The sequence below is a fragment of the Vanellus vanellus genome, assembly GCF_965231255.1.
Source record: "Vanellus vanellus genome assembly, chromosome: 4".
Lineage (NCBI taxonomy): Eukaryota > Metazoa > Chordata > Aves > Charadriiformes > Charadriidae > Vanellus > Vanellus vanellus.
This window is the reverse complement of record NC_138909.1, coordinates 49845976-49861429: the sequence shown is the minus strand read 5'-3', so window position 1 is coordinate 49861429 and position 15454 is coordinate 49845976. Positions and strand designations below refer to the sequence as shown.

Here is a 15454-nt window from a genome sequence, read left to right as displayed (position 1 = left end):
AGGTGGGGTGATCTATGAACCAATCTGAACAGCTCAGTTAAGCTGTCAGTTAAGTCAGAGGTTGAGAATAAATGAGCTTCTGTAACGAATTAACACGGATATACAGGCAATATGAGAACTATTACATTCTAGCTGATGGTATTCTGCACTCTTGACTGGATATGGAGACTCTCAAGAAGGATACTGAAAGTTAAAATCAGGTATCCTATGCTAAATGATCCTGCAGGACCACTGGAAAAGACAAAAATACTGAGTGATGTATTTTAAAAGAATTTTGTGTTTCTACTTAATTTCCTTGCAGTGACAACAACAGATCACCTGGCAAAATTAAAAAGGCAAATATGAAAATTATTCATCCTACATGGGAGAGAGGGAGAGAGGGAGAGAGGGAGAGAGGGAGAGAGGGAGAGAGGGAGAGAGGGAGAGAGGGAGAGAGGGAGAGAGGGAGAGAGGGAGAGAGGGAGAGAGGGAGAGAGGGAGAGAGGGAGAGAGGGAGAGAGGGAGAGAGGGAACCACCACCAAAATCCTGCAGGCACATCTCTTGCTCTGTGACTATACTACTTGAACAAGAAGCTGAGATGCAGAATAGACTGCAACATTTTATATCCGTAATAATGTCCTCTGCACCTCTACCAGACATGATAAAAATCCTTGTCCTCCTGCTTCAGTGCCAGGAAGAAAGTTCCCTTTACTTCTGTCTACCACTATGTTACAGTAGGGACTTTTGAAACAAAAATATACGTTAATTTAGATTTTCACTTCCTTCGAAGAGGATTTTTATCTGCAGATAATTTACTGTATGTTTTTAAAAAGTCATAATGACTATGACATTGTTGGATGTGACAGGCCTCTAGAGACTAACCAGAGAGCATGAGCAGTGGCAGAGTCTGGAAAAGCAAGAACGTTATGTGTTACTCCTTTACCAACAAGAGAGGCGGCTCTAGAAACTACCACTCATCCTCCTTGCCAGCCAAAGAAGTGCACAACAGCAGCTGGCAAGCACGAAGAAAGGCATAAAAGGAAAGGTGATGAGATCATGAGCTAATAGGAGAGAGAACATGCTGCTGTCTGTGGCTTCATGGAAGCTCCACGTAGAAGCAGAGGGCACCTGTGAACAGCTACACTGGTAAACAAACTACTACTGAACCTGGATGCTTTGCATGTGGATTTCCAGAGGATAAAGAAACAAAGCCACAAAACAGTGTTTCCTTGTGTACGGACTTTGACTTTCTTCAAGGAATTCATCTTGCTGGCTCTAAATGATAAATTCACATCTGAATTTGTATCAAACACATCCAGAAATAATAACCGTTTCCTCTTTTTCCTTTGGCTTTCTCTGCAGACAGTGATGGCTATCACATTACCAGTCTGTGCCACCCTAGAAATTTCATTTACATGCACTGGAAAATAAAAATCATCTTCAGAGTCCCCATTCTCCCATACATCATCATAAAGTCTTCAAAACCAACTCAACCAACAGCCACTGTGTTAGCTGAGCCAGAACTGTTCCTCTCCCTCTACCGTTTTCCAGCAGCTGCTGTGGAACAGAGATTCATGGTCAGGATCCTGAAAAGGATCTGGAGATCCTTTCTGATTCACAGGCAGTAGCAACAACAGAGCAGGGGAATGCTCTGACCTTGTCCGCGGTCACCAAACCCATCCATGAGGCATCCTCACTCTCCTGCTGTCCCCTGCCTAAGCATCGAGCTGATTAATTAGCTGTAGAGTTTCCACAGGATGTCTAACAGTAAAGGAGAATGGGCAAGGGAGAGTAATCAAGAATTAGAACAGGGAAGTGATGATAAAAAGCAGCTTTGGAGGGATGAGGTCTAAGAAAAGAACTTGGGAAAAACCTGTGAAAGGACATGAAGAATCCAGTGCAGGAGTTATCCAGGCAGGAGTTACAGTGAGGAAGGGAGCAAATCAAAACTCAAAGTGATGAAAATTCAAAAGGCAAGAGTGAAAAAAAGAAATTTGACGTCTAGTGGTTTTTATTATAGAGAAACTGACAAATAGCATTCAGCAAGTAAATTATTCAGTAAATTCCACTAATTTTTTTTTCCACAGCTATTGTGACCAACTGAATAGCTGTGTGAATATTCCCAGAATGATGACAACATTCATCACACTAGAGATATCAAAACGCAGCCCATCTGATCTGCTATTATGTAGCTAGCTGAAAATATATTACGGTTAAAATTCTGCAAGCAACAGACAACAAACTACCATATTTTACTCTTTTGAGCTGCATGGGGAGGAGGGAAGGTTTTTCATGGCATGTTCATGCTCATATTTGTCAACTAGCTTGGAGATGTGTAAACTTCCTTTCAACGCTCGCTCTCTGCTTGAAGAATCCCCTTCTGTATGATTTAAACCTGAAACTTACATTCAATAAGCTCCAAATACATCTTTCCCAAAACAGAAATGCCATTTTGATGGTGAAGGTAGTCTGTCCTCTCGTTGTCTATTTTAGGGTGAGATCTGATGTGGTGATAGTGCAGGTCTAATAACAAGAAGTCATGACATCTTGATAGTCTATTTAACTGGAAAATATGAAGCGAGGAGACTAGACAAATCAGGCAGGAGAGCTGTCAAGTGAACAATTAATTGTCTGGTGGAAAATTTTGATTGCCTGATGTGGCTGTTAGCAGAGAAGTTACGCCTAAAAAAAAAATCTCCTCTCAATAGAGAAGTTGATGCAGAAAAGCATTTTTACATTTTGGCCTAGATTACTTATGTTCTCAAGAGTGACGATAAATTGTTTCAGAATCCTATTTGCAAAAGTCTGTCTTTCTTTTCCTAAATGTTTCCTAAAAATCGGTGGGCCCACAAGGTTCAGGGGAAGGCTAACTTTAAGCCACTGGAATGTTGCAGAAGCAGCCTGCTAGCCTTGGGAGTAGCACACTGCGATCTTGCCTTTGTGAAGAGGCAACAGAGATTTTAAAAGTGCTCTAAGGCCCTTAGATAAACAAAAACTTAAACTGTTTGGGTCTGAGCGTGTAACTCAACCAAAAGGAAGAGCAACACCAGAGGCACCTCTCCTGTGCCAGCTGGGAGCATCCACACTTAATGCACATACCTCACACATTACACAAGCTCTTACAATACTAGGGCCAAGTACTTGCGTAGTCTGTGTACTTAAGTCTGTGCTGCTTTGCTTGTTTTCTGGTTCTAAAGTACCTGGCTTTCAAAAAGCAATCCACCAAATAACAGGTTGTGTTTTTTTTTTTTCCTGCCTGTATAGGAACTCTCACTTCCAGCCTCTCTTGTGTTTTGTTTTGTTTTGTTTTTTTAACAGATTTATTCCTTATGATCTCTCTGATGTAGTTTATCTTTGTCACCATCTGTTATACACTTTTACTACGAGTTAACTACCCTCATAAATTCCTCCTTTTGGATATTATCCATCCTTTTGGATGTCATAAATATATAAAAATATATGATCAAATTTATATACCTGTACCAGCCAGATCCCATCTTTTGTGTCTTCTACAAGCTCATAGAAGTGCATTTCACCACTAAAGTTTGTACTGGAAACCGATTCAGAGGCCTCTTCCTCCTTGAGAGCAGAATAAAGCTCTCCTTCCATGAGGTCTCCTGAAAAAAGAGACAATTGAAGAAATTCAATTACAATGGGAATTGAGAAAGATCGCTTCATAAATTCTAGTAACAGTTTCACTAACTGTACTTTACATGGTTGCTCAGAGAACCTTTTCAGTACGAAGGTGGCTAATCTAAAAATTTATTATAATTCTATCTATAGTGACATGACTATGAACAATTTGACTTCAGCTGTCAGGCCACAGAAGAGATGAACGCTATGCTTCTGATTATACAGATGTACCACGCATGCAACAGAGCGCACAAAAAAATAAATTAACATCTTCCAAGCCTCGCTCTCTGAAAAGAACAATATTCTGTGGCTGCGAGCAATTTTAATTCATGTATCTTTGCTTTCATTTCACAGGATAGTAATTTTGCAGCAACCAACTTCTTAACACTGATAATTCAAACAGGCTTCCAGAATTTCAATCAGTTATTTTGTACCAAAAAAACCATGCTGATTGCCCCATTGCAACTAAAAATCTCAGGTTGAATAATTTAGCTGTTAGCTTCTGTTTGCAAAGTCAGAAAAAGTTCCCATGAACTCCAATCCTAGTGATGTAAGGAGCTCACAGTAAAATCATCTGATAATGTTTCCTTTGTAATCTAGTTTCCTTCTCATGTTTTGTTTCACAATCATTACAAACGCTGTTAATGACAACTAACATTCTAGTAACTAATCTATTAAGCTTGAATAAATTAAGTCTTGTGCAAAAAGGCTGTTTCCTTCAAAATATAAAATAAAAAAGTGTTACAACCGAAACCCTCACCAAAAGAATTCATAGAATTTAGAAGGAAAAAAAAAAAAAAAACCAACAAAAAAAAGGAAAAATGCTGCAAAGCCTGTTGGTATAAGAAGTGTTCCCATGACATTTGAAGAAGTTGGTTAATACAGTTTGTTTGGAGTTAAACACTTCCCCACAGCATTTGCAACCCAAACATCATGACATCATGAAAGTACCTGACAGCCAAGGAGTGAAAGTGATTGGAAACAAAAGTGAAATTGCCTAATGCTTTTTACTGTTGGAGCAGCAAAGTGAATAAACAACATAAATAAACAATGAACAATAAAAGCAAATTAGATTTAAATGCCCAGCATTAATATCAATTATTTAAAAGACTTAGCATTTTTAAGGTTATGGCACTCACTACATTCATCCAAATCCTTCTCTTTTTCTGTCCAGACACTTAAACCCCTCATTGCCTACCCCGATCACTGGGATTTCTCTCTCTCCTGTATCGGCAAGCCCTTCGATCCTCAATTTAAAAGCAGCCGCTCACATTTTCCTGCTTGGCGGGCACTACAGCTATTACATCAGCCCCATCTCCCAGTCCTTGGGGCCAGCTCCCTCTGACGGCTCCAGGCCAGCATCCTGACTTCCAAGACACTTCCACCATTCCTTACCATCTCCATTGCTCTTCACTCTTCGCTATTCATCAACACCCCCCAAAATCCCACCTCTTTCACCTGGTCTTTCCTACTTCTGAAACGCCTCCCTGCCTTTTTCCAAGCCTTTTTTTTTTTTTTTTTTTTTTTTTTTTGGTACCTAGGCTTTACTTCTGCTCCCTCTTCTATAAAACCACCGTGCCCCTGCGTACCCATCCCTTCTGCTCCTCAGCCGTAAAAATCACTGCTCTCCTCAGTACCCGCCGAGATAGCAATGACTGTAATTAAATCAGCAAACGGGTAAGGGAGAGGACCGCACGGGAAGAGCTGGCCCCAGCTGTAAATCCCAACCCACCACAGACATTTGGACTCTTTCCTCCTCGTTTTTCCCGGCGGACGACATTCCCTCTCATCTGTGCGACCCCCACCTCGCCATCCGGACCCCAACCGCCCGCGGCGACCCCGGCGCAACTCACCGGGAAGAGCCATTGCCCCTCCCGGTGCCCCGTCCAACCGAGGCCTTCCCTCCACCCCGCCTCGTCGGGCTTAAAACGCCGCGGAGCTTTTTCACGTCACCATCCCCGAGCTTCCCTCCTGCCGCCTTCCTCCTCCATTTAACCGCTCCAGCGTCTCGGTCCTTCGGGAGGGGGGGGGGGGGGGGGGGGGGGAGTGGGAGGGGGGGAAAACAGGCTCGCTCCCCAAATCCGCCCTGCGAACACGCTTGGCCCCGCCAGCGTGGGAAGCAGCGCCCGGGTCTCCATCCCAAGGGCGGCGAGAGCCCACGCGGGGGTCACGGGAGGGGGCGGGGGGGACGGGGACACCGTCTTCCCCAGGAGGGGGTGGCAGGGGACCGACCTCCCTCCCCACGCGTGGGTGGCCGGGGGAGCTCCGCGTACCTGACTTCTCCACCAGCTCCCGCACATCCTTCTTCTCGGGCAGCCCCGAGTACCCCAGCCCCCGGCACTCCAGGATGGTCCGCAGCTTCCTGAAGCTCAGGGCCACCGGGTCCACCAGCTGCGTGGCGAGGAAGCCGCTCTCGTACCACGCCACGGCCTCGAACACCCTGGCCAGCACGAACAGCGCCAGGAAGTAGAGCAGCAAACAGCACAGCTTCACCCACATCTTCCCGCCGGGGGCTGCCCGCCGAGGGGCCGGGGAGAGCCGCGCCGGAGGCCGGGCTGCCGCGGGGCGGGGCGGCGAGCGGAGCGGAGAGGAGGGGAGAAGAGAGGAGGAGAAGGGGGGGGAGGGAGGGGGGGCTGTCAGCACCGCGGGGCCGCGGCCCCCCCGCCTCCCTCCCGCCGCTGTCCCCGCCCCGGCGGAGCCGCGGCCGCCGGCGGAGACATAACAAGTGACGTGTGCAGCCGGGGACGGGGACGGCGGCGGCGGCGGGCGGGGCGGAGGGAGGAAGGGAAGGAGGGAGGGACGGGGGGGTGCCCGGTGCTGGCCCGCCGACCGGCACCGCCTCCCCCGTCCCCACCCCCCCCGCGGTGATTCAGCACCTCGACCCGACCCCGGCCCACCGGACCGGGATGGCGGGGGCGTCCCTGCCCCCCGGCGTCAACTTTTGGACCCAGCGGCTGTGCTTTCTCCGGAAGAAAAAAAAAAATTTTTTTTTTTTTTAATAATAAAAATACCTCGGATATCAGTGACTGGGGTGAGCCGAAGCCCTCATCGATGTTTTTCATGAGAAGAAAAAAATATTTACGCGGCCGGACTGGAGGCGGTGTGTCCCGACAGCGTTAAGATGGCTTCAATGACCACTGCAGGACCGTACCGCCACTGCCACCACTCCCCGCATCCGTCCGGTCCCGCTGCCACCGCCAACACCGCAGAGAAATCCCTTGGTGCCCACTTGACACTGGGATGCTGCAGCTTTGGGCTGGTGCTCGAGTACTTGGAGCTCATTGTGCTAAACCCACGGTAAAAGGCAACCAGTCAGCAGCACCACAGCTTCTCACAGAGGTTTAAATTGGGGGCTGCTCTTCCCATGCGAAGCATTTGGAGTGCACTGTGGGTCCTTGTTTCAGTGGATCCACAAACCATAGAATGGTTTAGATTGGAAGGAACCTTACAGATCATCTAGTTCCAACACCCCTACCATGGGCAGGGACACCTCCCACTAGACCAGGTTGCTCAAAGCCCCATCCGGCCTGGCCTTGAACACCTCCAGGGATGGGGCCTCCACAACTTCTCTGGGCAACCTCTTCCAGCACCTCACCACCCTCAGAATGAAAAATTTCTTCCTAGTATCTAGTCTAAATCTCCCCTCTTCCAGTTTGAAGCCATTACCCCTCTTCCTATCACTACATGCCCTCGTAAAAAGTTCCTTTCCAGCCTTCTTGTAGGCCCCCTTCAGATACTGGAAGGCTGCTATAAGGTCTCCCCGGAGCCTTCTCTCCTCCAGGCTGAACCACCCCAACTTTCTCAGCCTGTCTTCATTCATAGGAGAGGTGCTCCAGCCCTCTGGTCATTTTCTTGGCCCTCCTCTGGACCTGCTCCAACAGGTCCATGTCCTTCTTATGCTAGGGGCTCCAGAGCTGGATGCAGTACTCCAGGTGGGGTCTCATGAGAGCAGAGGGGCAGAATCACCTCTCTCAACCTGCTGGCCACACTGCTTCTGATGCAGCCCAGGGTATGGTTGGCTTTCTGGGCGGCATATATAATCATGCTGGGCTTTACAAGACGTGTCAGGCTGCAAAGACACTATTTAATTGGCTACAAAATACATACTGAAATCAAGCTTCGTCTTTGAGACGAAGGCTCTCCTCTGAAGGAAACTCAACATTTCTTTTGTACGTGTAGTTATTTTAAGAATCCATAATTTGCATGAAAATTGCCAACTCACAGATGTGCACAAAAATAGCACAGCTTAATTTTAAAAACACTGACAACCCCCCAGGCTGTACATGCTGAAGTAATTCTGTACTATTGAATTTCAAAAAGACACAATAAGATTGACCCATAGAAAACATTTAAATGGCCGTACTCCTCAGAGCCTTTAAAACACATTTACAGCGTTCTCAGTGCGCTGATATGATTTAAAAAGCAAAGAAACCCCACAACCCAGGTTCAGCCTGTTTTGTCACGTGGCCACCATGGCACCTTCAAGAGGAAAAATCATGACAATTTCTTTGGCAATGGGCTCGTTTTGTTTCTTGAAAGGTGAAGAGGGGAGGGATTAGAGGGATTGCAGAAGTAGCTGCTCACAAATGCAGCCCTGATGGGCTGATAAACGTTGTGCCTCACACTGAGCATCATATAAACCTTTATTCTTCAGAATTTTTATGTGGTAAAGATTAGAGGTGGACTGCAAAACCCAGCTGTGCTGATGCTGCTGGATTAAATACAACAGGATTTCGGCAGCTCAGTTGGGTTTTCAGTGAGCCTTGGGTGGGAGGTCCAGCTAGGACATAATGTACTGGAGGCACCGTCCAGTGAAGGAGCTCACGGGAGGCCGGGCTGAAGTGCTGCTCTCTGCTTCACTGACACTGCAGTTCAAAAAACTCCCCTTTTGGCAGAGCCAGGGCCCATCTCCCTAATGAGAAAGTGACAAAGCGTCAGTTAGACAAATCCTTTCCCCTTGGCAAAAACCAAGAGAGTGGCTTTGTTATTGCAGCTGGCAGAGCCCAGGGACTCTCAATAAAATGCACCCTTGACATCACCTGTCATGAGGGCTAGCGTCAGGCTCCCCCCCGAGCCCTGAAAACACACGCCAGGAACACAGTTCTCTTTCCAAAGCTTTGTGAAGGCCCATTTCTTTTGTCACACATACGAGAAGTTGCCTGATTTCTCTACCTTTTATTTCAAGTGAGCAGCTCAAGTGTATGTCAAGTGATGGGTGGGAGGAAGAGATGGGAGTTAGGTGTTTGAAGAGGAACCTCGTATATTTACCTTGAGTTAGAAAACATATACTCGGGTTTTGTTTTTTGTTTTTTGTTTTTTTTTTTTGTTTGTTTGTTGGTTTGTTTGCTTTTAATGAGCACCACAGACCCTGCTCTACCCGATCTCTGTGTTTCTCCCCTGTAACTCATTCGGGTATGCCTTCGCTTCCTCCAGCAGGAAAGCACCTAGCAACAATCACGTGTCTACCCATCTATGCTCACAGCTAAACTATTTGCAACACCAACTGCTGGGGAGGCTGTCACCAGTATGTCATTTCCTAATGCTCATGGGCTGAGTTAAATCAATTCTTAACATTCCCCTGTGGTAACTGATGATGAGTTCCCTGCAGAGACGAAGCTCATCATCTGCCAAAACTCAAAACCCTGGAGTTGTTTCAAGAAAGTAAAAATGATGTTTCAAACCACTGCTCGAAAACCCCTGCAACAACCAAAAGCAAAGCAGCTACCAACACAGAAGCACCCAGGCAACGAGACAGGGCAGGGGCAGAGCTGCACGTGAAGAGCAGGGATGGGTACAACCAAGAACTGCAGGTCATGAGTTGAACCAAACAGATTTGGTTCCTCTCCCTGGCTCTCTGGTCCTGTGTTTCCCTCCTCCCTTCACATCCCTGATTTACTAAGCTGACCCCACCAGAAAATATTATATTTTTTAAACACTGCCATCATTTGTTGGTTTCCAGTTGCAACTCAGAATGTCTTTGGTGTGTCACCTGCAAACAATTTTTCAGAGAGTTTTAATTATCTAGAAAATTTAAATATCTTAACAGCCAATTAAAATTTATTTGGGCTGAAGACAAAGACAACACATGTTGACATTTTTTAAGACCTCTACCTAATTAACAACATTAAACAGTCACCAGGCAGTCAGTCCTGTGCTCATAGAGCAAATATTACAAATATAAGGAGAATGAAGATCAGAAATTCCACCTTTAAACAAAAACCTGAAGCAGGGATCTGCTTTCAAACAATTTTGGCAGCAAAAATATTTTACTATGATTTATGAGCAAACAAGACCAAATCCTGAGAAACTGGGACAGACATCTTTTCCTGTCAGACAGCCAAACCTGAAGTTTCTGCTGCCCGTTGATAAATGGCAAGGATTCCCTCTCCTCCCTCATCCTCTCCTATGAGCAGTTGCTGACTGTGCAGCCTGGGAATACAGACAATAATCCACTTTCCAGACATCTACGGGGAACATTAAGAAAAGCATTGTCATTTTGAAGGCAGTAAAACCAAGGATCAAAAATCTTAATTCAATCCCTTATTATCATACCCATGGACAGTTTTAATATTGCCATATACCAAGATAAATTTCAGCGAACTAGTACTTAAACTACCTGAAACCAGTTTTCCTAAGTCACCCAACTCTGTAAATACAATTGTTAGTTCACTAAGAGAGAGTCTCCTGATGTACTTTTAAAGCAATAAAGGTGCATCTCAACGCATTTTTATGCATGATATGAAACTGTGACTACTTGCCATGATCTGATATTTATTAAATAAACCAACAAGCCTGTTTGAGAGTCCCAAAGCAAGATGACAGCAGCCCACACATTATTTTGTTGTATGTAGAGGAATTTTAAATCGGATGTTTCCTACTATCTACTAGTGGCCAAACAGAAGTAGATTTAATATATAGGTGTTATTCTGCAATACAATGGCCAGTATTTGACACCTCAGCTAATGCACCAGTTATTTGGGTGAGGCAATCCCAACGTGATCCGGTAGTGATTCAGACTAATTCAGGTTGGACAGGAGCTCAGGAGGTTATGAAGTCTAACCTCCTGCTCAGTGCAAGGTCAGCTGTGACACCAGAGCAGGTTGCTCAGGGCTTTATGCAGTCTAGAGTTTTACCAGCTCTATCTGATAGTCACCCCTTCCTCTCCTGTGGCAATTCTCCTTGCCTACAAACATGCAGTGGTCAACAGCACAGAAAAGTATGTCAATCAAGGCCAAACCAACTTACAGGAGCAGAATACATTAATTAAAGCTTGAAATATAAGACACTTTTTTTTCTAGGCATGTGGTTTTGGCATCTTTTTGTAACACTGAAAAACTATTTGTTGCCCCTTGGAGAAGATAGGCTCTGTTTAATGTCCAAAAAAAAAATATTTAAAAAATCAGAAGACCTTGCTTGAATGTGCTAAGAGATGACAGAGGACACCATAGTGGTAAAGAACATAACAAACTAAACCAGTGTGCTAATGACATAAGAAATGAGAAGACATTTGCATGTCTTTAAACATCATCTATGATTACATAAAGAGCAAGAATACAAACAAAAGCAGCAGTTTGGACCTAAATCTGACAGAATGACAGTGATTTGTAAGCATCTACACACATCATCATGTAAGCATCACATATTCTTATGAGAATACAGATTTATTTTCTTGTCCTGTTCCAGCAGCATGGCACTGATGAAGCAACACTGTACCAGACTCAGACCAAATGCTGGTTTTCCAGTCAACTTTGTCCAAGTTTATTAGGAGCTTTAGTTATACTGTGCTACAGAAAACAGTCGTATCTGGCTTGTGCTACTGCTTCCAAATACTGAAGTTGGAATGAATACGTTAAGCAAGTGGTATTCAAGCTGAGAGATTTATTTCAAGTACGCTTTTACAAGACACTTGCCAGTGAGATGCATGACTTCAGTCTGTAAGTCAATATAAAACTCAAGAGGAAGTTTACTGACCAAGGTAACAACTTAATGACAGCCTAAATGTTCTGTTTCCAGCACACCAGGTTCTTAATCAGGCCCTGACTCTGTTTAACAAAGCTGCTCTTTGGTGTGTACTTGTGAAATGGTTGGGGCAGCTGCGAGATGCGTTCCCCACAGCCTGACTGGAAGCGAACCCCCTTCTGCCCCTGTTGCCACACTACTGCGCAGAGCCCGCCTCCCCCCAACCCGTGCTTTCCCGCCGCCCGGAGATTTAACTCAGCGCTGACACTACACCCACACCAGCGCCCCTAGCGCAGGCCTCGGCCTGCCCCCTCCCAGCCGCTGCCGCGCCGCCAGACGGCGGCCCCAGAGGTCGCGCAGCCCCTGAGAGCCAGAGGAGCCATCCCAGCCCTCGGTGGCCTCCTACGAGGCCGGGGCAGCCGGGGAAGCTGCCAGCCCCGGCCCAGACCGACCCGGGCCTGCCGCCTCCCCGGGCACCCCCACCAGCCCCCGCGTCGCCATGGCAACAGCACCTCCTCCTCAGGCCCGCCCCTCCCCCCACTTAGCTGCCTACCTTCCTGCCTGAGCCGTAACACCTCAAAGGATCCCCTCTCCCCAGGCTGTTCTCACCGCCCGCCCCATGGGCCACCTAACTGAAAAGCCGAAAGTCCAGTGCCGCCCGGAACCTCCGAGGCCACCCCAGACGCCGGGGCACCGGTAGAAGTAACCCGACACCCTCACAGCCCGCCTGGCCTGGTCCCGAGGGCTGTCCGCCGCGCTGCCTGAGTAATAATCGCTGCCCCTCCGCTTGGCAGGCTGCGCCGAGGTCCCCGGCCGAGGTGTCCGCGGCGCTGCCTGTGCCGGAGCGCTGCCGAGGTCCCCGCCTGCCCGCGGCGCTGCCTGCGCACAAGTGCTGCAGCCTGAGGAGACGGGGAAGTTGGGATCCAGCGGCGCGCCGGGCCGGGCCGGGCTGGGCCGCGCCGCGCCGGCGGGACGGTGCTGGCGGAGGGCGGCGAGGGTGGGGTGGGCAGAGACGGGGGCCCGGGCAGAGAGGGGGGCCCGGCGGCGGCGGCAGAGGAGGTGGAGGAGGAGGAGCGCGGCCCGGTGCCGGCCGCTATGGACCAGTGCGTGACGGTGGAGCGGGAGCTGGAGAAGGTGCTGCAGAAGTTCTCGGGCTACGGGCAGCTCTGCGAGCGCAGCCTGGAAGAGCTCATCCAGTACGCGGGTGGACTGCGCCGGGAGATCCTCCAGACCGAGAGTACGTGGGGACACCCTCCTTCCCCGTTCCCCCCTACCCCTTTCCCGGGGAGACGGGGCCCGGCTCCTTCCTCCGGAGTTAAAAGGCCCAAAACTTTGGGCCTTTGTGGGCTGGGGGACTCCTCCAGGGGAGACATCCCCATCCCCTCCAGCCTCGGGGCTGAGCAGCGCTTCCCGCTCCCGGGGGGTTCCTGCCCCGCTTACGGCCGGCCCCGGGGAAGGTCTGTGCCGGGGGTAAGCGGGGGCACGCTGAGCTAGAGATGTCCCCCTTCTCACCCCCCGGAGTCGGAGTTCTGTGTGCGTTTCTGGCAGGAAAAAGTAAAAGGTAGGAACAGGTATGGGCCCTCCCGGGCCTCGCCTGCCTTCGGTGCGCTGCTGGAGAGTGTTTGATCCTGATCAGCAGGTACGGCCTGACCCTGGTCAGCGTGTCGACATACCTTCTGCGCCATTATGTTGAGTTACAATGGGGTTAGAATCCCCTAGGGGAAATCAACAGTAGGGTTGCCCTGTCCCCACCCCCCCCCCCCCCCCCCCCCTTATTTATTTTATTTTTTTCTCCCCCCTTCTAAGTCACTAAGTTGTTTTCTTTTCAATGTGGCTAGGTTTGGAAGTGTTTAGGGTAAAGCCACTCTTCAGCAGGAAGTAAACACGGCTTGTTTGTATTTTACAGCTGATGTTGAGCCCTTGCGCAGGCGGGCTACATGGCCAAAGCGCGCTATAAACATGAGACATTTAAACCTTGCGAAATCCCTGAGATGGAGGTAATGCAGTGTTTATTGATGGAGTGGGAGGGAATGGTGAGACAGCTGAAGTGATTTATCCAAGGCCATGCAGGAAGTGAGTGATGGCTCAAGGATTAAAAATAGGAACTTGCAGGCTTCTGAGCCCAAACTTTAATGCAAACTGTGCCATTTCACTGTTTTGCAGAATCTGGTTTTGTTTGGTTCAGAGAAAAATGTGTTTGCTGCAGTTTTGTACAAATACAGGTGCAAAGCTCACTTAGGAGTGCGTATAATTCCAGGAACGTAAACACAAGTGTATTAGAGCTGCTGTGTGTACACAGCAATTTCCACAGAGAGCAGACATGGAACTCCGATTCCAAGGCACTTAGTTGGGGTGAAATATTGTTTGGTCTTCTTGGCATTGTTTTGAACTGCGTTTCAGTAAATGTATTTTGTGCTGTTTGAAACAGCTCGGGCTTGTGCATTAAGGACAGTCGATACAATGCACGTCTTCACAAACTGAGATGCTGACCTTGCCTGGAAAGCTGTGTGGCATGACCCTTATACTTGTATTGATTTCCATAGGACTCCGTGGGGCTGTAAAGATTTGTCCTGTTGCAGGTCCAGAGTTTTTACTCTTTTCATAACAAAATTAAAAGGTTCTAGTGTGGAGTGCCTTCAGGGTCCTCGTTGGATTTTCCATCCAGACTTGGATTAAGAGTTTTTGGGACTGTCCTGTGAAGACCCCTAGACGTGTTTTCAGCACTTATGAAATAAGTGGTGATGCTGTCCCAGCAGACTGCATCCCAAATTGAGCTTTCTTTTAGTAAGTACTCTAGAATGAAGCCAAATATGTTATTAGTGCATCCTCAAGCATGTGGGGACTGTGTTCAATTTTGTCATCTGAGAGTAAGCTGGCAAAATACTTATTTTTTTTTCTTTAACATGTTATTTATAACATTCTGATAAGAACAGGTATTTGCAGCTTTTATATACTGTATCTTGAATATTTTTGAAAATTGATGGAAGTGGAAGCAGCCAGACGTCTTAATGTGGAGCTCTGTAATTCAGGGGTATGAACTGCAGAAATGTGCTTGTGTCTATAATGTAAAAGGAAAAAAGGAATACAAAAGAAAACCCTAACTGCTGAAGAAGAAATTAATGCTGTAGGACAAGACTGGAGAGCAAAGATACGTTGAAAGACCTTAAATAGGCAGTGGATATAAAAAGGAAGTGGGTGGAGAAAAAGAAACTGTTAGAAGCTGCTTCAACCTCTAAACTGATTTTCTTTTTCCCCACTCATCTAGTCTTTTAAAGTTTCTTGAGCTGTTTTCATACTAAAGCCTAAGTGCAGAACAGCCCTATACCTGTGAATAGGAAGACAAAGTTTGTTTTATTTCTCTCTTTCCCTAACATATCTCGCCTCTTGGAGCAGCCAAGGCAAGATAGCATATTCTGGTATAAATGTGTTGGGCTGAGTAAACTTGGCTTTGGACTCTACTCTGTGCCTAGTGCCTGCTCGCTAATGTTTGGGGGGGTGTTTGGGTTTTTTTGTTTGTTTGTTTGTTTTTTAATTGTGACTGTATGTACACAATACAGATAAACTGTCAGTCTGCAGTGTTCTGTGAACACTGAACTACTGGGAGGACTGTCTGCAGGCTTTTTTCTGCTGATTTATTAGAGGTAACTCATAGTTTAATTAAAGCTGAAAGAGATGGATATTGGTACAGAGGGGAAATCTTTTCTCTCATGGCTCTGATGGCTTTTCCTGTGTAGACATTTTCATTGCTTTATTGTCATTGGTTTCTGCTACAGTGAGTGTTAGGGGCCAGTAATTCACTTATTTGCTTGGGATAAAAACAGTTACAGATGTAAGTTGTTTGTGTTTTAGCTTAATGGCTTTTCTTGAAAAAAAAAAAATGGC

General features: G+C 47.1%; 2 protein-coding genes across 3 annotated transcripts in view; one reads left to right on the top strand and one right to left on the bottom strand.

Moving 5' to 3' along the window:
• Positions 1 to 6112, bottom strand: part of LOC309671403 (charged multivesicular body protein 3) — a gene marked incomplete at its 5' end in the record, with an annotated part of 36707 nt that extends 30595 nt beyond the window's left edge. For both annotated transcript variants that reach the window (XM_082482634.1, XM_082482630.1), the window contains 2 exons: positions 3458 to 3597; positions 5887 to 6112. In XM_082482634.1, coding sequence (XP_082338760.1) covers positions 3458 to 3597; positions 5887 to 6112 — 366 coding nt within the window. The remainder of the gene's footprint in view (positions 1 to 3457; positions 3598 to 5886) is intronic.
• Positions 6113 to 12489: 6377 nt separating this feature from the next.
• The window catches only part of RMND5A (required for meiotic nuclear division 5 homolog A), a 28323-nt gene continuing 25358 nt past the window's right edge, over positions 12490 to 15454 (top strand). Inside the window, exon 1 of the mRNA XM_082482691.1 lies at positions 12490 to 12809. Within this exon, the coding sequence (XP_082338817.1) occupies positions 12668 to 12809 (142 nt within the window). The 5' untranslated portion in view covers positions 12490 to 12667. The remainder of the gene's footprint in view (positions 12810 to 15454) is intronic.